The 24,916-nt window shown below is 37.4% G+C and overlaps 1 protein-coding gene across 1 annotated transcript in view; it reads left to right on the top strand.

Annotated features, from left to right (window-relative positions):
* LOC105505784 (zinc finger protein 385D) overlaps positions 1-24,916 on the top strand; it is a 357,162-nt gene that overhangs the window by 270,443 nt on the left and 61,803 nt on the right. The window contains exon 4 of the mRNA XM_011933741.1: positions 1,651-1,813. Within this exon, the coding sequence (XP_011789131.1) occupies positions 1,651-1,813 (163 nt within the window). The remainder of the gene's footprint in view (positions 1-1,650; positions 1,814-24,916) is intronic.

Here is a 24,916-nt window from a genome sequence, read left to right as displayed (position 1 = left end):
TGATGTTATGTGTTGTTGGAAAACTTGTAACTGATGCATGAGTGTGCTCTCTGTTCAAACTGTTTCTAATATATAATTTCCTTGTCCAGTGTTCTTTCAATAAGGGTACCTAGTCCTTTGAGGATATCTTGCTAGAATGATGCAAATGAAGATGTGGACTATTTAATTATTTGTTAAAATAGATGATATTGCAACACCCTAGTTATCACAGTTGCTGTAATGAAGAGGACAATGTGATTATTATTTTTTGGCAAAGTGAAGTACTTAGTTTAAACAAGCAATGGGAAGTAATGGATAATCTAACAGGAATAATCCTCTACTGAGATATCCTTTTGTGGGGGACATTTGGAAAGGTTAAGACCTGGAAAACCTAATTTAAGAATCTTCCTGGTCACCCTTACCCTACCCACCAACTGCAAAGTCTTTTCTCCCCCAATAAATAAACATTAATAAACATACACTTATTTAAATATGATTTTCTATCTTCTATGCATTTCTTTTTTTTTTTTTTGAGATGGAGTCTTGCTCTGTCGCCAGGCTGGAGTGCAGTGGCGTGATCTCGGCTCACTGCAACCTCCGTCTCCCGGGTTCAAGTGATTCTCCTGCCTCAGCCTCCTGAATAGCTGGGACTACAGATGTGCACCACCATACCCAGCTAAATTTTGTATTTTTAGTAGAGATGGGGTTTCACCATGTTGGCCCGGATGGTCTTGATCTCTTGACCTCGTGATCCACCCACCTCAGCCTCCCAAAGTGCTTGGATTACAGGCATGAGCCACCACGCCCGGCAACCAATGTATTTCACTATACTGCTCCCCTACACACACACACACACACACACACACACAAATGCTCTTAAGAAAATAAAACATGAGAAAATGCATATCACTCTAAACTATATATATATATATATATCAGAAGGCACAAGCAAAAGAATTGGATTGTCCCCATTAGGTAGTCCAAACACACTGGAACCTCCTGACAATGGACTGGGGCGTGAAAGATCCATGTGCTGAAAAAATGACACTAAGTTGAACTTCTCAGACTACCCTCAGTAAGAAGCGAGGAGAAAGAATCTGAAATTGCCCAGCTTCTGTATGTTCCATTTGAACTTAAGCAATGCATTTGCTTTTGAACTCTAAAGCTTCAATTTCAGTCTCCAGGGTGCTTACGTCCCCTGTTTTGTGAACCTTTCCTTGTAGACACCTGTTGAGGACTGTATTATAAGACACACTGTAGAAAGAGAAAATGCATTTTCCAAGCCTAGAAGGTGAAAGCTACTCTTTTCTAGGGCTCTTGTTAATCTTTGGGAGCCCAGCATCTTCTGTGGCAGAACAAAGACGATACAGGAGTAAATTCTTATTTTTTTTCCCCCACTCCCACAAAGAAAATGTTGTTGACGTGTCAGTGTTCAGCTACATTTCTCTTAAGATAAACAATAGAGTATTTCTTCCTTCTATCCTGAGGTTTTAGAACTGGATTCCTATTGCTTTCTAGCATCATTCTAAATAGAACCCCACTGTTTGGCCATGGCCAGAATTAGCTCGAATGGTACCTGTTATTGAAAGGGAGTCTGTATTTGCAGTAATACAGAGAATGCCAGTTTAGAAATGAGCCTGATTGCATGGTTCATTTTGTTCTCCTTTGTAGAGCCAGGCTGCGGCCCACTACAAAGGCACGAAACATGCCAAGAAGCTCAAAGCACTGGAAGCCATGAAAAATAAGCAGAAATCTGTAACTGCCAAGGACAGCGCAAAGACTACCTTCACCTCCATCACTACCAATACCATCAATACCAGCTCTGACAAAACAGGTTAAGCAATGATCTTTGTTGTTGTTGTCCTCCTCGTGGTCACTGGGGGTTCCCTCCCTTGTCTAGCCCCTTGTCTGTTTACTTATGTGTCTGCCACATTGATTCATGCTTGAGCCATCTTTCTGTATAATGGTAATTGTTTCCTCTCATTTTTCCAAACCCCTATGAGATTAAGATAATCACTAATTATATTCCAGATTTTGCATTTTGCAAGAGTCCTGTGGCTGTTTCAGAGGAATAGTCATAAAAGGCATTTGAAGCCATGTACCCCATAACTCTTTTTGAGAAACGAACCTTTTCAGTGTGCAGTATTTGCATCTTGTGTGCAGCACCTTAGCTTATAACTGCATGGCAGATTTGATTTAACTGTGAGTACACAACAAAGTATGCTAAATTAATCGAGAAGGCCCCAATAAGGGCATTATTACAGACAGGCTTTATTCTCATAAATTCCAAATACTGCATTATTTTAAGTAGTGGCTGTGTGATACTGAGCTTGTTATGGCTGGGTAACCTTCCCTCTGCAAACACAGGTAAGTGTTATTGATACCAATTACTCTTTTTAACAGAGTCTTCACGGTGAAATAATGGCCCCTGAATGGCCCCTTGGGATAGCTCCTGCCAACGACCAGCTTATTCATAATAGGGGAAGCTAGTGAAGTTTCCTTAAGCTGACATTTTAAATATAAGACCACTGGTTTTCAAAATCTACAGAGAAAATATTCCTGTGTGATTCATGGATATACCCCTAATAAATCACTTTCTAGAACACAGAAACTGTTACACATCAATTGTTTTCCAGTCCATGTGAATGGCAATGGTGAGAAAACGTTCATATCATCACCAATGATAGTGTCTTAACTAAAAGAGAATCTTCTGGGTATGACTGATGAAAATAGAAAATAAACAGTGAACAAATAGAATAGATTACAACAACCTTATTACACAGTGTAACATCTACTGGACACGTATCAGCTCTTCCAAGGATTGGGGATGCTGCAAGTGAATCTGTAAGGGATAATGACGTTCTGAGTTCCTATGGCATTTTGTATTTTCTTTACCCAGGTATTACTGGTAGATGCATCATGCTGCCCTCCCTAAGAACCCTGTGTCCTCCCTCAGCCTGAACACATGTCTCATCTTTGTATGCTGGCACCTGGTCTGGCATGGGGTAAATGCTGAGTAAAATGTCTGTTGAATGACTGAGGCTTATTTCACTCCTTTGGTTTGGTTCTCTGATATAGCCAAGTTTGTGCCACCACATACTAAAGAGGAAAAAAAGACAGGCTTGTCATACTCACTTCTTTGTTATCCAGAGCAAGAGCTGGATTGTGCCATTGTGTTAACTGAGATGTAAAACCTTTTAGGGAAAGTACTGGTCTTTTCTCTAATCATCTAAGACTAACTGCTTTATTTTGAGGACTGAAAGAGAATGAGTGGGGGATCACCAAAGCAGCATCTGGCATAGAGAAGTGCAGAAAAATCCTGAAGACTTTCGATGCAAAGAAGGTAGTAGGTAGGAAGAACAAAGACATGAGTTTGATGTAAAGGGTTAAAGTGACATTTTTCCTTGCTTCCAATTTTTTCTACTTTTAGACTTTTGTAATCAAGAATTCATGTTGGGTTATCTTGACTTTTTTAAAATATGAAAATATTTGTTTCATTAAGGATGCACATCATTTAAAAATATATGTATGGTAGGTAGAGCTGCTAACTTGGGTTAAGAAAAGCCCCCAAGTGTGTTGTCTCTGTTAAGTAAATGAGTTGTGACCACATACCTTCATCTCTTAACTTAGAGACTAGAATGTGTCAACCTAGAATAATCCAAAGGGTCAGAATTTAGTTTAAAGAGAGTTTATCCAAGTGTAAAGTTGGAGGGTGGCTGCCCAGAAAACACAGATTCGAAAGAATGGAAGTCAGTATTCCAAAGTGTAGAAGTTTAGTATCATTTTTATCAACAAAGTTTAGGGAAGTTTAATAGAATTTCAACACCTCTTTCTATATAAGGCTTAATGCTTAGTTAACAATAATCTGCCATTGGTTGGGGTGGTCTTATTCTTTTGGGAAAGGTATATTTAACATTTTATACTAAGGATATAATTCTTATGGGGTCTTTGCACCATCTAGTCTTGGGTACAGGACAATAAAGGATGCAGTTAATCTATAACAAATATCAGTAATTGGAAGGCGGAGGCAGTCTGGTATCTAGTCTCTCCTAGTCATTTACAGAACAAGAACAATGAGGAAGAAAGTTAACCCTAAAGAAGCAGAAATTGCAAACATGCTATGTGACTCAGTCTCCAGTGCTTAACCTGCCCCCCCACTACCCTTGGCTTAATAAATTTAGAGGGTCCTTAAATTTTATTTTCTTTTACGACTTTGAAAGGTGGCAGTCTTCCAGGCTCTGTCCTTTTAGAAGCTGAAATGTTAACAAACTTTGCATTGGTCTTTTGAAGACAACATAAACATGCCAGAATTTACCTAACAGTGGGAATAGTGTTGAGATGATGAAACACCCTTCTAAGCTGGAGCTAGAGAAAATTTCAAAAGGGCAGAAGAGATAGTAAAGCCTGTAAAGTTGGTGCAAATATTCTAAAGCCAAAAGAAGGAAGCGATGGACATTAGGAAAGACCTTGCTTTCCTAATCCATGAGGACCTGTATCAGGAAAAAACAAAACAAAACAAACAAGCAAGTTATATAGGTTGAGAGACTAAGAGTTCCAGCACACTCATCAGATATTTTGAGCCAAATTCTCTTTAAACTGAATTTACACAAAACTGCCTATGAGAAAAGACACCCATTTCACAGACCCTTATTCTATTCGTATTGCAATATAAACCTGAGGCATCTAGGCTAACAAATTTGAGTTTTCTTAAAGCAATTACATGTTCTTTTTATTACTATGTGCTTCCTCATACTGATTAGTACCACTCTGAAACAAAATGAGTCTGAGCCTGGCACAGTGGCATGTGGCTATAGCCCCACCTACTTGGAAGGCTGAGGCACAAACAATCCCTTGCATCTGGAACTTTGAGACTGGACTGGGCAAAATAAGTGAGACCCCATCTCAGAAAAAAAAAGGACTCTGAGTTAATTTTGTAGAATAGTTAAATACTCGGCAGAAGGAGAAGAAGAGGTAGATAAGACTCTAGAATCAAAGATCATGCATTTTTTAATAATAAAAAAATACAATTTTTCTGGTAATGCAATAGAATGTTTTGTGATTTGTAGGCTTGTCCATATATAAAAGATAGAGACACATGAAATCACATTTTACTAATTTATCAAATCATTTTAATAAAAAATCTAATTATATGAATTGGCCAGATTTGAATGCTTTCTAGTTGTCTTTTCCTCTCCTAAGTTCTCACTTCTATTCAATTGCTAGAGCCCACTTCCCTCCGATTCCTGGAATGCTTCATGCTTTTACATGTTGTTACTACCCACATTCTGGCTTTGTAGATCTATGTCTTTCACATACATTTGGCCTAGCCTTTATGCAGGTCTAACTGCCTCTACACCTGTGTCTTGACAACCATATCTTCATTTTACTCTCCAGTTATACTCCACAGTACATAAACCACATCTCTTACCCATTCAGAAATCTTTAATGTACCTCTGTGCTGGACCCCATGATCACAACCTACCTTTCCAAACTTCTGTTCTACCGCTTTCCTGCAATATTTTCCATCAGAGGCACACCTTGTTTTTCCATTGTTATTTCTTGTACTGTAGTTCTAAAACTCTGAAAAGTCTTTTACTTTTCTTCCTCCTGCCTATAAAGTTCCATAAGAACCAATTCCTTTCTAGCTGCCCTATCATATTCTTGCTAAAGGGAATTTTTCTTTCTTTACCTTCTCTCATTGCTAGGTGGCATGCCTCTTGAGTACTCCCTTGATTAATTATTTTGCTTATGTTTTAATTTACAGAGTACTTTTTATATAAAAGATGATAAGTCAAGAGTTTTAAAACTTGGAACAATCAGCTTTGTGTTTCTGTTCTTGGATTGAAGGATGGTAAACTTTTAGACTTTTGTATTTGTGTATAGATGGTTTCATGAAAGAACAGTGGTTCTCATTAAAACAGGGGATTCTGTGATATTGCTCATCAAATTTCAGAGTTGCAAGTTTTATTACAGGTCATCAAGTCTAACCCCTAAAGGAGATTGTTGTTGTTGTTTTGGGTTTTTGAGATTCTCTAGTCCTACAAGTACAGAACACTTGACATTTCTAATGGCCCTTCAGTGACTATCAATCAGGAGTTAATTAGCCTATTGAGTATATGGATTTACCTTAGTCATCTAATTGGTAAAGTCTGAGAACATTTCTCACTGGTTCTATTACATAATTCTCTTTATCAAGTCTCACTGAATTGCAAATGTATTCATCAGATAAAGCTACTAATTACAATTTAAATTTTCACTTTTCACTCATGACTCAGTCTTCTTTGTATCCAGTTTCCCTTTTCCTCTTTTAATTTTAAAATTATAACCCAGAGATGTACTCATCAGACTTAAAGATACCAAGAGTAAAATACTTTTGAATGTATTGTTAAGAAGGTCTATGAATGCAAAGGAACTTTTATTTGCTCTTGATTCATAATTGACTCTAAGTGTTTATTGGAATGCACATTATTTGTTCAGAGACTTAGAGTAATGATGATACTTTTCCAATGATAAAGAAGATATCTGATGGAAAATGATGGCCAGTGACTGAAAACAAATACACCTGGGAACAAAGCCTCACAGCAAAGTCAGTCAATTTTAAGATCACAAATCAGGATTCTTTTGTTTCCTGCACATTACCCTTCTGAACCAGCTGTTTACCTCAGGCCTAATGCAGACAAATCTAGGTGCACATTTTTAAAAATTTTGATTTAGATAGAAGCCAAATTATGACAATAGTGAACAAATGATAAATGTGGTAGAACAACAATTTGTAAGGAAAAAGCAACCTCAGTATCCTTCAGGAAACAAGCAAATAGTTTCCTGTGGAGTACAAGTGTAAATTAGCTTTTGTGTCTGTTTTACTAAGGAAGGTGGGAAGAGTTTGCTTTTCTTGACTTAGAGTTCAAACAAATGTAACAAATATTAAAAATTATAACAAAATACAAGTTGGGCTTGATTTCAGAAAGACATATATCTCATATATTTGTATATAGGTTACATTATACATGAATACAAATATACACATATATTGATTTTTATGCAGGATTCTATCTTTAATGCCTGTTCCTGACATATTCTATTATTCCACATCTTCATAATAAGTGATGCACATTGTCTTTTAAGATAGACAAATGCTTTTGTGGGTTATGAATCTATACCTCTGTTGAAGTTTATGAGGCAATATAAAGTTATTTGAAAAGGGCACATTTCCATCAGCTCTTATAGATCTGCTGCAGTGGTTTACAAATGCCCCTCTTATCAATGTGGAAATTGTGCTAACTCCTGGGGTCTTTCTTTTCCTACCCATTCTCCCTCACAAAGCATCCCCGGAACAATAACTGTCATGATAAAAGACCCACTGCATACATCTTGGCACAGGAGTTGAAGCACCATTGTGAGACCATTTGTGCCTAGAGTGCTTTTTCTTTTCTTAGTACTGGCTCATGACATGCTTCAGATTGGTCAAAGAAAGAGATTTTATCAAGTGTTCCCTTCTCAAGATATGTGATAAGTGCTAGCAGAGTGTGCTGGTAGCAGATCTTTAGAGATTGAAAAAGAGAAGGGAAATTCAGAAGTGGGGGAAAAAGCTAACCCCTATTTGAATATTGTGGTTCTAGGATCTTTGTACATGAATCAGTGATGATAAATTTCACATTAGGAATGACATAAAAGTAACAAAATAATATATTATGTTCTTTGTTGTGCATGAGGAAATTATGATGAATGATATTTGACTGATTCTATTTGATAATGATATTTGGCTAATAAAAGTTTTGACCTAGATATATTATATATATAACTGCTCCATGAATCACACAAAAATTTTAGAACAACTGGGTTCCTTACCTATGTATGTGCACATGTATGTATCCTGTAGGGAGGGAAAACTTTCAGTGGAATTTAGAAACTTATAGATCCTCTTTACAGGGGAGAGTGAAGCAGGGATGTAAGCAACTTTGGAGAGGGTAAATGATGTTGGAGAGAAAATAAATGGGCCCTCAAAAGAATAGGTAATAACCTGTGACAAAGTCTGTCCGGGTGTGATGCTGACTTACAGTCCCCACTCTTGCGACCTCTCCTGGTTGATGAAATGTCTTGGTAGAGCCTTAATGACAACTGAGTTCCTTTTGGAAGATCTATCCCTAGGCAGATAAGAGGAGTTCAGAGAAAGCACCCCCACCCCTGCATTTGCTGTCCCCCAGTTGCCTTTCTGAAGTAATCAGCATACCAAAGGAACATATTTTGGGGTGGCATTTGCTGAACTCCTTCAATGCATATGCATGTGAGTATGTGTATATAGTGTGTATTTCACTGTCTTTCTTTACCGGAGATTTTACATCTATAAAGTACATGAAAACTGAACACCTAAGCAGTATTTATGATACAACAGACATCTGGATGAAATTTAAAAATTAAATTAAAATTCCCAGTAGCTTTGCCTGCAGCCGCCACACTTCTGGAAACATCTGTCATCTGTGTCTTCGTGTGTGGGGTGTGAGTTCATGGAGAGTTTTTGCTCCTCGTTTTTATGTGATTCTTAGGAATTGAGTAGACATAAGCTCACATAACAAAATATTTCAACTGCAAAAAAATGATTCTTAAAGGTAGAAATCTTAAATATTACAAAAGAGTTAACAATGATAAAATATGACAGAATGTCAAATGAGTATCTATAAAAACATGCAGACAGTTAAGAGAGTTTTGTCTCCAATATGGAAAAGTGAAGGGGTTGATATTTAATAGCAATAGACATGAAATGTGAAACAAAACATGTAAATAGTACATTTCTTGCAGTCAGGAGACAGTGTTTCTACTGAGTTCGTGGTAAAAACAAAACCCAAACTGAGACAAATATTTGAATTAAGATTTACACTTGCATTTTTCTTTTATGAATTCCAAAATCCATTGGCCTCCAATGAGTGGAGGAACACCAGGGTTCTTGGTGCTTATGCTAGTTTAGATAAAAAGACATGGACACACATATAGTGATTTTAAGGAGTGGAGACTTTAATAGGCAAGAAAGAAGGCAGAAGGAAGAAGAAGCTCTCCCGTACAGTGACAGAGGGAGTGGGTCTCCAAAGCCAAAAGAGGACACTCCAAATTGGACGGAAACCAGCCAGGTATATATACAGGCTGGAGGAAGTGGTGTCTGCTTGGCACAGGGCTTGGGGAATTGGTTTGACCAGGCATGTTATTCACGTAGCCTGCAAAAAAAGCTAGCCCTCCCACCCTAGACTTTTAATGCAAATGCAGGGCACAGTGATGTTCTACATAGGTGGGGATACGTGGGGGCAGCTATGTTGCCAGGCACACGTGGGGCAAGGACAAGAAGGCCACGGGAATTGCCATGTTTGGGTGGACCCAGTTTCTAATTGCCTGCATTTGCATATCAAGGGTTGCCACCAGGCTCTAAGCTAGGGCTTTACAGCTAAACAAGAAACATCTTTAAAAATAAAAACTTTCCAAGGACCCATTTTCCTCTCTGCCTAAAATAATTTCTTAGTAACTTCTACCACAGCATCAGAACTCTTTAGTGATCTAGCCCTTGCCCATCATTTTTGCCAGTCTTACACATTTCTTCTCAACTCCTGCCCAATTACTTCACTTGAGGATTGAAAGCAAGGTGTGTATGTTCTTTTGCCTGGAATATTCCTCCATTATACCTCACCCCATCCCACACTTCACATACTAATGCACAAAAGAATGCACATGTTGTGTGCCAATGCATATGTGCCTGGGTGCACACAAACATGAACAAATCCATTCATATTCTTAGTTAGTTGATTCCTACTTCTAGGCTTCTGCATAAACTCATTCCTAGCACTCACTGAAATTGTATTATCCTCCTGCTTCTCAACCCCATGAAATTTTCAGCTTCTTGATGAAGGATACACCTTAATTTCATACATCTTTATTCTAGCAACTAGCACAGTTTCACATTAAACCTAACAAATAGTACTGTATTATTTTTGTTTCTAAGAAGATCTTGCTAGGAATTATTTTAATAGTAAAAACTAACACATTCCAAAATACATAGTAACAACTTGAATGCACATAATCAATAAGTTTTACTAATTGAACTTTATTACATTTAACTACTTTGTGATACAAATCAAAGGTATTAACCAGTGTAGCTCAGAGTTTGAATGTGCAACCATTGGGCTGCGCATTTCCCAGAGACAGCATAAAATTAAGCTGCTATTTTAATTATCATAATTGCATTCAGAGTCATCATTAAATTAGTGAGCTACTTCAGTTTCTAATGAGAGTTAAGAACATTTTAAAAAGCTCTATTGAGTCGGACTGACTGTGTATCCAACTTTATGTTGTGATATTGGTACAGGTTTAAATTTGAGGGCAGAGAGCATATTAATCCCATGGGTAGAGTCTATGCCAGTCTTCCAGTGTACAACCAGTCTCTAGTTTGCTTTACTTTTGTTATGACTGAGTTTGTGGGGTAGCCTTAACAATATTTTATACTTACGTGATTGCTCAAATCAATCACCCTCAAACTAACAGCTGATGCCTGGCCAAACCTAAAGGTGAAGGTCAGAATGCAGAATGTGTAGCAGTAATGATACTGACCCATTTGGGCCTTATTTTATTATTATTATTTTTTTAATTAAAAACCCTTTTATTAGGTTTAGTGGTACATTTGAAGGTTTGTTATATAGGTAAATGCATGTTGCAGGGTTTGGGGTCCAGTTTATTTCATCACCCAGGTAATAAGCGTAGTACCCAAGAGATAGTTTTTCAATCCTCACACTTCTCCCACCTTCTAATCTCAAATAGGCCCTGGTGTCTGTTGTTCCCTTCTTTGTGTTCATATGTAATCAATATTTAGCTCCCATTTGTAAGTGAAAATATGCAGTATTTGATTTTCCATCCCTGTGTAAGTTCGCTTAGGATAATGGCCCCCACCTTCATCCACATTGCTGCAAAGGACATGATCTTGTTCTTTTTTAATGTTTACATTAGTATTCCATGGTGTATATGTACCACATTTTCTTTATTCAGTCTACCATTGAGGGGCATTAGGTTGATTCCATGTCTTTGCTATTGTGAATTGTACTGCGATTAACATAATGGATGCATGTGCCTTTATGGTAGAAGGATTTATGTTCCTTTGGAGATATACTCAAAAAAGGGGTTGCTGGGTCTAATTGTAATTATGTTTTAAATTATTTAAGAAATCACCAAACTGCTTTCCACCATGGCTGAACTAGTTTACACTCCTACCAACAATGTATAAGCATTTCTTTTTCTCCACAACCTTGCCAGCATCTGTTATTTTTTGACCTTTTTTTTTTGAGATGGAGTCTCGCTCTGTCATCAGGCTGGAGTGCAGTGGGGTGATCTCAGCTCACTGCAACCTCTGCCTCCCAGGTTCAAGCAATTCTCCTGCCACAGTCTCCCAAGTAGCTGGGACCTCAGGTGCATGCCACCATGCCCAGCTAATTTTTTGTGTTTTTAGCGGAGACGGGGTTTCACCATGTTGGCCAGGATGGTCTCGATCTCTTGACCTTGTGATCCACCTGCCTCGGCCTCCCAAAGAGTGACTTGTTAATAATAGCCATTCTGGCCAGTGTGAGGTGGTATCTCATTGTGGTTTGGATTTGCATTTGTATAATGAGATTAGTGATGTTGAGCATTTTTTCCTATGCTTGTTGGCCATTTGTGTGTCTTCTTTTGAAAATTGTTCATGCTCTTTGTCCATTTGTTAATGAGGTTGTTTCTTGGTTGTAAATTTAAGTTCCTTATAGATTCTAGATAGCAGAACTTCATCGAATTAATAGTTTGCAAATATATTCTTCCATTCTGTAGATTGTCTGTTTACTCTGTTGACAGTTTCTTTTGCTATACAGAAGCTCTTTAGTTTAATTAGGTCCCGTTTGTCGATTTTTGTTTTTATTGCAATTGCTTTTGGCATCTTTGTCATGAAATCTTTGTCAGATCCTATTTCCAGAATGGTATTTCCTGTTATCTCCTGGGGTTTTTCTATCACTTTAGATTTTACATTTAAGTCTTTAATACATCTTGAGTTGATTTTTCTATTTGATCTAAGGAAAATGTCCAATTTCAGTCTTCTGCATATAGCTAGCTACTTATCCCAGTACCATTTATTGAATAGGGAGTCCTTTCCCCATGGCTCATTTTTGTTTATTTTGTTGAAGATCAGATGGTTGTGGGGGTGAAGCACTATTTCTAGGCTTTCTATTCTGTTTCATTGGTTTATATGTCTGTTTTTGTACCAGTACCGTGCTGTTTTGGTTACTGCAGCCTGGCAGTTTGATTTTGGGTAATGTGATACCTCCAGCTTTGTTCTTTTTGCTTAGGATTGCTTTGGCTATTTGGGTTCTTTTCTGGTTCCATATGAATTTTATTATTTTTATGTTTTATTATATTTTTTGAGACAAGGTCTCTCACTCTGTTGCCCAAGCTGGAGTGCAGTGGCATGATCTCCGCTCACTGTAAACTCTGCCTCTCAGGTTCAAGTGATTCTCCCACCTCAGCCTCCTGAGTAGCTGGGACTACAGGCATGAGCCACCTCGCCCAGCTAATTTTTGTATTTTTAATAGAGACAGGGTTTTGCCATGTTGCCCAGGCTGGTCTCAAACTCCTGGCCTCAAGTGAACTATCTTCCCACCTAGGCCTCCCGAATTGCTAGGATTACAGGTATGAGCCATCACACCTGGTCATATGAATTAAAAAAATTTTTTAAAATAATTCTGTGAAGAGTGTCATTGATAGTTGATAGGAATAGCATTGAATCTATCAATTGCTTTGGGCAGTCTGGCCATTTTAACAACATTAATTCTATGAGCATGGAGTGTTTTTTCATTTGTCTCATCTATATTTTACTTGCACAGTGTTTTGTAATTCTTGTAGATATCTTTCATCTCCTGGTTAAATGTATTTCCAGTTATTTTATTCTTTTCTTGACTGTTGTGAATGGGATTGCATTCTTCATTTGGCTCTCAGCTTGGATATTGTTTGTGTGTAGGAATACTATTGATTTTTGTACATTAATTTAGTATCTTGAAGTTTTGCTGAAGTTGCTGTTCGATCTAGGAGCTTTTGGGCAGAGACTATGGGGTTTTCTAGATACAGGATCATATCATCTACAAATAGGGATAGTTTGAATTCTTCTCTTCTGATTTAGATGCCTTTTATTTCTTTCTCCTACCTGATTGCTCTGGCCAGGATTTCCAGTGCTGTGTTGGATAGGAGTCGTGAGAGAGGCCATCCTTGTCTTGTTTTGGTTCTCAAGGGTAATTCTTCCAGTTTTGTCCATTCAGTATGATGTTGGGTATGGATTTGTCATACATAGCTCTTAATTATTTTGAAGTATGTTCCTTTAATGCCTAGTTTGTTGAGAGTTTTTTTTACATGAAGTGAGGTTAAATTTTATTGAAAGTCTTTTTTGTATCCATCAAAATAATCATGCAGTTTTGTCTTTGGTCTCTTTATGTGATGAGTCACATTTATTGATTTGTGTATGTTGAACCAACCCTGTACTTCAGGGAGAAAGCCTATTTGATTATGGTAGATTAGCTTTTTGATGTGCTGCTGGGTTAAGTTTGCTAGTATTTTGTTGAGGACTTTGGCATCTATGTTCCTCAAGGATATTGACCTGAAGTGTGTGTGTGTGTGTGTGTGTGGTGTATGTGTGTGTATATATATATATATTTACTTTTTATCTCTGCCAGCTTTAGGTATCAAGATGATGCTGGACTCATAGAATGAGTTGGGGAGAAGTGCCTCCACCTCAAGTTTTTTAGAAGAGTTTCAGTAGGAACGATGCCAGCTCATCTTTATACATCTGGTAGAATTCAGCTGTGAATTTGCCTGGTCATGGGCTTTTTGGGGTTGCTAGACTTTTTATCACCGATTCAATTTGGGAACTTGTTATTAGTTTTTTCAGGGATTCAATTTCTTCCTTGTTCAATCTTGGAAGAGTGTATGTTTCCATGAATTTATCCACCTTTTCTAGGTTTTCTAGCTTGTGTACATAAAGGTGTTCATAGTAGTCTCTGAGGGTTTTGTGTATTTCTGTGGGGTCAGTAGTCATATCCCGTTTATTATTTCTGTTCGTGTTTATTTGAAACATCTCTCTTTTTTCTTTCTTAGTCTAGCTAGTGTTTTATCTATTAATTTTTTCAAAAAGCCAACTCCTGGATTTGCTGATCTTTTATATGTTTTTTTTTACATATCACTTTCCTTCAGTTCATCTTTGATTTTCTTTATTTCTTGTCTTCTCCCAGCTTTGGGCTGGTTTCCTCTTGTTTCTCTAGTTTCTCTAATTGTGATGTTAGGTTGTTAATTTGGTATCTTCTTCACTTTTCGATGTAGGCCTTTAGTGTTATAAACTTCCCTCTTAAAACTGCCTTAGCTGTGCAGAGGTTGTGGTATGTTGTACCTTTGTACTCATTAGTTTCAAAGAATTTATTGATTTCTGCCTTAATTTCATTATTTACCCAAAGGAATTCAGGAGCTGGGTGTTTAATTTCCATGTAATTGTAAGGTTTTGAGTGATATTCTTAGGATTGAGTTCTATTTTTATTGTGCCATTGGAACTTACTTTATTTTTTGCCATACTTTCTATTTCTCTGACAGCTCTCTAGTAGAATTAGGTAAAGCTAGAAAGAAAATAATGCTTTCTTCCACACTGCTTATTAAGTAGAAAAGTTTGTGGGAAAAAAATAATTCTCACCCTTCACTGAAATAGGGATTTGAGTCTGGCTTATGGAACTCGAGGTTATTTATTTTTCTTTTATCTATCTATTAATTCATACTCATTCTTAAATCTACAAATATTGTTGTAATATATGAGATACTGAAGCAATGAAACTAAGATGCAGAATAGGAGTTCTAGCCTTAAGATATCTTCACTCTGGATGGGAAAACAAGATATATGCACAAAATATAGTCCAGGGTAGAAAATATTTGTTGGAAGAAAATAGTAGATATAGTGCCATGAAGGTCTAGAGCAACTGAAATGATCTTTTCCTATGAAGAAGGTAGACAGGGACACAAATATTGTTAACTAGCATTTGTTAAACTTAATGTAAAGGGTATAAAATAACTCCTTTGATGAAATGTTTCATTTAGTCAACATTGAGTACTCAGTATTTCCTAGTCGTGAGATATAGCTTCTGTCCTCTAGTGATTCATTTAAATGGAAGAGACAGAGAACAAAAAGCTGTGATAAAGTGGTTCAGAAGTTTTATGGTAGAGGCTTGTAAAGATTATGGGAATTTGTAACTCTTGCAGGTAGATGTTCTTAAATTTACAGATAAAGAAACCCAGTTCTGCATTAGGAAAATTGACTCAGATAAAGAAATCTGTAAGAATCAGAGCTAGAGTTTGAGTGGCGTTTTGATTCCTCCCAGGGCCTTTGCCTTGCTGTCTCTGGTTAGGCAGCAAAACACCTAAACCTAATCTTCCCATAATCCTCCTTAGCACTAACCCCAATTTTGGTTGCTAACTGCTATCACCATGTCTGCTACATTACTCAAGCTAGTTCCTTTCATTTTGCAGAACCCTCAAACACTCCTAAGGGTTTTAGTGTAAATATTCATCTTTGCATCTAAGACCCTGGAACTATTAAAAGGCTCTAATGTGTCCGCCTACAGTTTATGTTCTTCACATATTTATTGTGGTTTTCACCTGCATGGAAGCTGGTAAGAGAAGATAAGGCCAAGGAGCAAGTCTTTTTGTTGGTTTACATTTTGTTAATAAAAATCACGCTATTATTTTGCCAGAAAGAAAAGCTCTGTGGGTAATTGGAAAGTAACATCTTTGATCTCTTCGTGTAAAATTTATAGTAGATAATTTTGGATTTGCATGAGAAATCATTTCAACTTTGGTTTTTCTATTCATGCTTGCTCTTGTAATGCTATCTAGACAATGACAAAATTCTCTGGAATAACAAAGCCCAAGTCTTAAATATAAAAGAAAAACAGCCTGTTTTTTGTGCAGTCTGATGTTAATTTTTCAATATGAATATACAGAATTATCAACTAAAGATACAACATTACCTACATTGAAAGAGATTAGAGTTTTGCAGGATATGTATGATCTCCTTGGAATTATTGCTTTGGAAAAGTGCTTTAGTTCTTTTAGGCAACTAAGGTGATCTTTAGTATAGTAATTTTGACAATTAAAAATCTAGGCTGGGCACAGTGGCTCCTAGCTGTAATCCCAACACTTTAGGAGCAGATATGGGAAGACTGCTTGAGACTAGGAGTTCAAGACCACTCTGGCCAACATAGCCAGACTCATTTCAAAAAAAAAAAAAATCCAGTCACCTAAAAGGGATTTGTTCATGGCGCATAAATGCATGCTTCTCCCTATATTACTAAGACATTTTAGATCAGTATACAGTGTTACTTAAAAATAAGTTAGTGTAGTCCAGGGTTCAGAGGTCATAGCTTTTCATACAAAGTTGTCAATTTCCTAAACATCAATAAAAGTATTGTTTTAATTTATATAGCTTTTTTAAACATTTCAGTATGCCATCATCTAAATATTATATTTTAGCCTCATCCAAAAAGAGAAAGCTTAAAATTTATTTCTAAGTTATTGACATTTCCATCTTAAAGAATTTGCTTCACAGAAGACCATGAATATAAGAAATGGGACAGAAATCATAGTTATCTCTCTACTAGTAGAAGCATAAATCTCTCATTTGCTAAATAATATAGAAAAAATATGTTGGTGATTTAGTGTCTACTTTCTTATTATTTTCAGTTATTGATACATACTAGTGTGTGTGAATTTTCATGTCCTAGTCAGGAGGAAGTACTCACCATCCTGAGAGATGAATGGATCTTTAAAAAGTGCCTTGCTCTAGCAAGAATAGGTAAAATCAGTTTCTTTCTTCAGGGTAGTCCAAGATTCTAACCAGATTATATGCCTTTGTATTAAAAAACTAATCTAATAACTATAACTTGAATAATGATATAATGCATTATTTGTCATGGTATGAAACTCATTGGTAACTTCTGTTCACTATTATTCCCTTTATTCAAAAAGGTAAAAGGTAGTATCTTCCATCAAACTTGCAATTAATGAGGGATGGTCAGTTAGTTTTTCTCAGTTGTATCCTGCCAACATTTATTTATTTATTTGTTTTTGAAACAGAGTCTTGCTAGGCTGGAGTGCAGTGGCACGATGTTGGCTCATCACAACCTCTACATCCCGGGTTCAAGCAATTCTCCTGCCTCAGCCTCTCGAGTAGCTGGGACTATAGGCATTCGCCACCACACTCAGCGAATTTTTGTATTTTTTGGTAGAGAGGAAATTTCACCATATTGGTCAGGCTAGTCACGAACTCCTAACCTCAAGTGATCTTCCCTTCTTGGCCTCCCAAGGTGCTGGGATTACAGGCGTGAGCCACCATGCCTGGCCAATTTTTTTTTTTTTTTTAATAATACGAAGAGTAATAAAAGAAATCAAGTGGGAGTACATTGACAAAGTTTTTTTTTTTTCTGGTCTTGTTTCTTGTTTGTTTGTTTATAAAGAACCATTTAGAATCCATAAAGCAAACCCATTCAATTGTGGGCACTTTGTCATCAAGTTGATTCAATTTAGCTATTGGCTTTTAATAATTGGTTATTTAGCTATTGATTTTTAAGCTATTGGTTTTTAAGAATATTTGTCATTACTTAAAAACCTTAGAAAGACTTTGCTTTATTCTCATCAAAATCCTACCCAATGTAAGCTTCTGCACAAGGAGTTTCTGATTGTATCAGCCATCTTTTTATTTATTGCAAAAAGAAAAAGAAAACATTTATTATGATGTGTCACACTTCCTGGTTGGATCAGTGAGTGTGTTTGCTTTTTGGCACCTCAGTTCAACATTAGCATTATGAAAAATTACATATATGGTATTTAGAATCTCTGTGGTGTGTTGTAATTTAATGAAAGCTTTACCTAAATATGTGTGTATGTGTGTGTCTGTGTGTGTGTAGCTTTGCCTTTAGTGTGCAAATAAAAGTAAAATTTTACATAACTGGATAGGATACAAGTACTTTAGGTTCCAGAATGGTAAATAGCTACTGTCAAAAGTAAAAAAAGAAAAGTCATCCATTTGTCTATTACATAGTGTTTAGCAATTGTTTTTTCCGCAAGGGATCATGTAGTAAGTATTTTAGCCTCTGTCATAACTATTCAATTCTGACACTTGCATGAAAGCAACCACTGGCAACATGTAAATGAATGAGCATGGCTGTATTCCAATAAAAGTTTCTTTACCAAAACAGGCAGCAATCCTGTTTTAGCCATAGTTTGCAAGTCTCTAATTTAGATACCTCCAAATATTAAGCTATTTATGGTTGTTCCAGTTTTCCGTGTATGCAGACAAACCAACTCAAACTTGGTAGTGAAAAAACTCGATCATTTATTCTTAATATCTTTAATGAATCTGGTGGTTAACTGAGATTAAGTAGGCAGGGTTTTTTTCTTGGATGGGGAATAGGGGATGTTTCTTTTATGTTATAGTTAAACGGCAGTTTGTGTAGAGTCATGTCAAAGCCTTCCTGACTTATGTCAAGCTGATGATGCTGCCCATTGGCTAGAACCTCAGCTGGGGCTGTCTGCCAGAGTATCTCCTGGTGGCTTCTCCATACGTATTGCCTAGGCTTTTTCACAGTATCACATCTGAGTTACAAAAAGATAGCTAGGCTGAAGCTGTATTTCCTTTTATGACTTTTACTGTAAAGTCACAACACCCTCTCATCATACTCTATTGTTTGAGACAGGCATAAAGGGGTAGGGGATAGATTCCATCTGATGATGATAGAGTGACAGTCACATTGTAAGAAGAGCATGTGAGGTGGGAATTAAATCTAGCACCATGATTCTATTTGAAAAAAATTTTTTGGATTATAATAACAGCAAGAGCAAAAGAAGAGCCAGACATGGTGACACACACCTGTAGCCCCAACTACTCAGGAGGCTGAGGTGGGAGGATTGCTTGAGCCTAGGAGTTTGTGGCTGCAGTGAGCTATGATTACACAATTGAACTCCAGCCTTAGTGGCAGAGTTAGACACCTCAGCTCTAACAGTATAAATAAATGAAAACTAAAAAAATACAAAAGAGATGAGTCAGGACAAGAGTTGGAGAGCAAAGGAAAAACTGGGACAATAGGAAAGACATGTTGATAGTGGTAGCTAAGGAAAGCAGAGGCTGCAATCAGGTTTATATAATGTTTAAGATATGTGTTTGCTTCCAACCAGAGCCATGTGTTTGAAGCAAAAGAATTTTAGGAACTTATGTAGAGGGTGAATGGATAGCCTCTCAAGTCGTCAGAAGAAGGTCGTGTTCAGGTCCAGACAAAGAAGGAAGTCAGAAAGAGGTCTCCATAACCAGAAGATTGGTATGCCCTTGATGTTAGGCCACATTCTGACCCAACCAGGAGCTTCACAATGTGCTGGAGGTCTGGAACCAGGAACTTCCTAGACTTTTAGAGGTCCAGAACCCATTGCCCATCAAAGACAACCTGTAGCTCAGGACGAGGCAGATAAATGAATGCCTTTAGCTGGAAAAACACTAGTGTTGATAAGTGAAGTTGAATCCAGACAGGTGTCACAAAAGCCAAAATTTCACTGAAATGACTGCATCAATTGGTTAGTTTGACATCACAAGTCTAAAAATAGATAGAAATAGCCCATCTGGGAAGTTAAAGAATGAGGAAAGTCTTTAAAACTCTATCCCCTAACTTCTTTCATTTTTGTGCTCAATAAGCCATTTTCGGCATTAGAGCCCTCAGAAGAGCCCTTCAGAGCATGCACCTGATACGAGAGCCCTGAGACATCTGCTGTGCCATTTAAATCCTCTCTTTGCTCTACCCAGCTTTCTCTGTCTATGGACCAAATGTGCCTATTTTTTGCTCCACTGATTTAATAGCCCCAGGAAAGTTGATAATGTAATCATAGAAGTTCTATCTGAGTGGAACGTCTTGAGTTCCATCTCCAGTCTTTCTTTGGGGCTCCCTGGACCCTGTAGACTCTAACTTTGCTACGTTGCAGCTGCTTTTGGTGCAGAGCTTATTGGAATCAGTCTCTCTATTTGTGTGTGTGTGTCTGTATATGTGTGTGTGTGTGTGTTTCTGTTAGTCTATCAACTGCAAGAAAAATTTGCCTTATTATTTAGCAGCATTTTAACAGGTTTCAGTCCATTAAAAGCAAAAGAGAGCATTAAATGGTGTTCTTCAGCTTTTAACCAGCAAGCTTTCATCAGTTTATTAACAGACTCTAACTGCAAATGTGCTCGTTACATGCTAGGGCTTTAGGCTGACTCTAGCAGCAACAATGGTATCCTCTGGGACTAGAAATCCAATTCTAGGTTCTACCTTCAGGTAATGCTTTTGGACTGCTTTGGAGAGTTAAACAAATAAATGTTGAAACTTTCCTTCCAGAGAGCTGAAACTGACTGGGTTTATTCATGCTTTAAAAACTCTGGCCTAAGAAAATAGCCAAGATGATAGCAAACTGACCAGTGGGCCTAAGTCTCTTCCAGTTGCAATTCTTTAGTACCATTTCTATACTCTTTCTACAGAGCTGTGACAATGGATGGACAGAAAGCTGAGATTCAGGATAATTGGAAGGATACACATGGTTTCTTACAGACAGAGTCAAATTCACTAGAACAATAGTAAGAATTTTACGTTCACAAGAGAGTAGTAAAAGATTCTACTCTAGAGATGTAGACACATGTGACCACTAGAAAAGCTAAATTAATATTAGCTTCTGGTGGAACTGGCGTGCTTTTGGGCACCTCAACTGATAGTTCAACATTAGCATTATGAAAAACACATATACGGTTATTTAGAATCTCTGTGGTGTATGGTAATTTAATGCAAGCTTTACCCAAATGTGTGTGTGTGTGTGTGTGTGTGGCTTATTAGATTCAATATAAAACCCTGGCATGCTTCCTCCTTTCTCCTGATAAGAGTTCTGTTTCCCTTTTTGCCTTTACTGCAAATCTTATGAGCAATTGCAATCCTCATTGAAGTACATGGAAGGGAAAAGGAAGAAGTAGATCAAGCACAAGAAAGGAAAGAGACGTATAATTTTATCCCTGTTTCCAAGAGCTAAAAAAATATATATCCAAAAGGGACTATTCAACCTGGAATAAGTGTGATGATGTAAATATGTAAATTCAATTTTCAAATGCCTCCACCCATCCTCTTCCAATATAGCATTGTGGAACTCTTAAGGAAAGCTGGCTTGATTTTAACAACTAAAGAAATTTCATTTGCATTGCACATTCTTATAATAATAACAATAGCTTACACATTTGTAGCACATAGTACAAGTTAGGCATTCTGATGTTTTACATGAACTGATTCTTTTAATTCTAGCAACAGTTCGACCAAGATTTTTACTCTCATGTTGTGAATAAAGATATAATACAAAGGAACACAGAAGTTAGGTACTTGCCCAAAGTCACACATCTGACCAAGATTTAGCTGGAACCAAGATGTGACTTCAGCAAATCCGGCTTCAGGGAACTGATCTTGAGCACTAAGCATGTTGCTTCTGTCAGGGAAGGCTATGATCTAGCTATATGTATTATATTTTCAGCAAGTATGTTTGATTCTCATTCCTCAATCAAATTTTCTCCATTTTATGACTATATTAATAGTATGCTTGTGTATATTATATGGTGTGTGTTTGTGTGATTGCATTTGGAAGCATCATTAAATACATAAGATTGACAATGGGGAAGATTATAGTGTTATTAGATCTACAATCATGATGTTAGATATGATTTGGAACTTGAAGTAGAGACACACCAAATATCTATTATTCCCCTACATTTTTGAGCCCCTCTTACATTTATATTGGGGCCATATAATTAATTCTAACAATATGATTATAAGCAAAAGTAATTAACTGTGAACTGCATTTAGAAAAAAAAACCCACTACAATGTAGGATCAGAGCAGCAAATGAAAGGCCACAATATTTTATGGAATGCTAAAGAGTCAGAAAAAATACTGGAGGCATTTTTCCTGGAAAGCTTGAGGGTAAGGTGCGAGTTGTCCTAAAATACCTGATGCGTTACTGTGTAGAAGAATGAAAAGCCTTATTCTACTGGCATGAAAGTATACAGCAGAGCTACTCAGTGAAAAATACAGAGGAATGTATTAGATTCAATGTAAATAAGAACTTGCTTTTGATACTACATATGGGACCCTCCATTACATTTGTAAATAATTTATTTTTTGGTTTTGCCATTGTCTGCCACTTCCAGTAGAAGAGAAGTTCTTCAGGAATATGTATCTTGCTCATAGCTATTTTCCTAATGCTTTGCATGGTCCTAGCCGGTTAAAAAAAAAAAGAAAAAAAATGTGATGTAAATAGTCATCATACAAATATGTGAGTGAATTAATGAACAAATAAACATTCTATCAAATAGAGCACCCTAGATATCTTCCTGACTTTGGAGGAATTCTAATACAGGCTATGTGACTGGTTGTTAGGAACATTTTGGAGCAACTTCCAGCTCTGGATTGTGGTCATATTAGATACGACCTAATGTCTGTCCCAATGCCCAGATTCTTCCATTTTTATATTTTACATTTGAACTTTCCTGATCATTAAAGCCTTTTGCTTTTTACTTCCCAGCAGACAGGAAATCCAGTCAAGATGTTTGTTGTTGTAAAACCACAAAGAAATATTGCAAGCATTTTTTTAGCCCTACCTGTTTGCAAGGGCATTCATCATCTTTTGATAACATGTCATCACATTCAGAGAAATGGACAGTATGTACTTTGTAATTAGGATGGAGGCTGTGACATGACTGATGTGAGCCTTTATCAGGTATCATCGTCAAATATGAGTCTCTGAATGAAATGTGTGTGTTTGAAAGGCCTGTACTGGGGTTTATGAGACTCCTTTTTTTATGTGTAGTTATAAATTAACGTGTACAGTGATACCTCTTTTCAAGTTGGGTGCTCGTATGCATGCATGACTCAATCTTGATCATCAGTCAGATTAGCCTCATTATTCACTGAGCATCCCTTCCACTCAGCTGGTCATTGGCTGAATTTGTGACTCTCTAGATAAATTGCTTCAATCTCTCTGCTAAGCCACTTTTCAGAGACAGCCAACTTCTAAATCATCAGCTAGCTACCCAATCCTAACACAGGATCCTGTGTTAGGTAGGTGTTTTAAGATAATTCATTGCTATCGAGGAGCTTTCAGTCTTGTTTAATAGAAAAAACTCAAATGTAAATACTGTGAGATGTGCCTAAAAGTACAGGCAAAAGGGATGGGACAGATGTGGTGATGGTGGTAGTGGGATTCAGATAAAGGGTTTTTTTTGGGAAAAGAAGTTGAGATTTGGACTCAGACATTAGGTTTCTAATCTCAGCTGTACCATTTAATTTTCTTCATCTGTCACCTAACAAATCATAGGGAGGATGATCAATAATGCAATTAAGGCCTCTAACATAAGGCCTGCCACATAGTAGATATTCTGAAATGGTAGAAAGTTACTGTTACTATTTATTAAGATCTTTATTATTAATGTGAATTATAATTTTGAGGTAGAAAATCCCACTTCTCTGTAATCCTCACAGATGGGGAAAATGGTGAAAAGAGGAATCAAAAGATGTTATCTACATAAATAAAAAACACAGAGGAAGATGATAGCTAAGGTAGCAAGAGCAGAAATGACGGTATAGCAGAAAAGAGTGCCAAGGCATTCCAGGGCCCTTGATGTGCCAGAAAGGTAAGAAGCAATAATGCCTAATGGGCATTTACCACCACCAGCTGGTAGTTTAGGACAATTCAAGTTGTCTTCTCAAGTCAGCTCCAGTATTTAGTAGAGCTTGCCCTTCATAATAACATAAGTGTCTCTCTAATGTTTGCATTAGGACCCATCTCCAGCTTCATCAAGTAAGTGAGCCTGTAGATCAGGACAAGTATTTTTTTAGAAGGAATCTTCCTGAGCCAGCTGATCACGTAACACTGTGGCTCAGAAACACCTACATGTGAAATAAGCCTTGACATGTGTTCCTAGCAAATAATTCAATTTAAACATAGGACACAGAAAGTTTCTGGTTCAAAAGAAAATGGAGTAAACTCATTTCACCTTATTTTTCCTACATTATTTATAAAGTCTGGACAGAATACATAAGCCAAGCGTTAGGAGACTTTGAAGAAAGAGAAATGGGGAGAGAGGTAGTACTGTCTAGCAGCCTCAAGATTTATGGGATGACTCAGTGATAAGTTCCCCATTTTTGGTTTGTTTCCTTTATTTTGTTTTGTTTGCCTCCTATATAGGCCAGTCTGGGCACAGGAGCAATCTGCAAGCTAGAAGTACCAATGGGTTCAGACAAAATAGTCCCAAGACAAGTCTGCTCTTTCTAGTCCTCTTCTAAACTTGGCAGAGACAGCCCTGTCGGATGGGACTCTTTTGATTATACCCACTGTATTCCAGGAGAGCATCTCAAACAAGCCACACCTCTCCCTCTCCTCCCGGACACTTCAGAATCTGGAGGGAAGAGTCCTGCTATTTGTGCTCAGCACTAATGCAAGCAGAGGCAGTCCCCACTCCAAAGGGCACTGGTAAAACTGCAGGGCAGGACACTCTTGACCAGTCCCATCTTGTGACAATGGATCTAGACCCTTTACATATCCCTCTTTAGAAGCTAGCATGATGTTAACCTCTGTCAGCAGGGGGCACTAGAGAGACACTGCAGGAGGAAGAGGTCTGTCTTCTTGGTCTTAGATGTTCACTGACCAGACTCCTGCTGTGCGAATAGATTTTTCCAAAGATGCCCATCTTGTGCAGTGCATGGTGTCCAGAAACACCCACAGGCTAGCGGCCTCTCTCAACACACCCCTAAAGCAGTTTTGTAACATTGTACCTCTAGTGAGACATCTTCCCATGAACCACTCTACTGGCACCCTAGAGG

The sequence above is a fragment of the Colobus angolensis genome, unplaced genomic scaffold, assembly GCF_000951035.1.
Source record: "Colobus angolensis palliatus isolate OR3802 unplaced genomic scaffold, Cang.pa_1.0 Scaffold129, whole genome shotgun sequence".
Classification (NCBI taxonomy): Eukaryota; Metazoa; Chordata; class Mammalia; order Primates; family Cercopithecidae; genus Colobus; species Colobus angolensis.
This window is presented reverse-complemented; position numbering and strand designations above follow the sequence as displayed.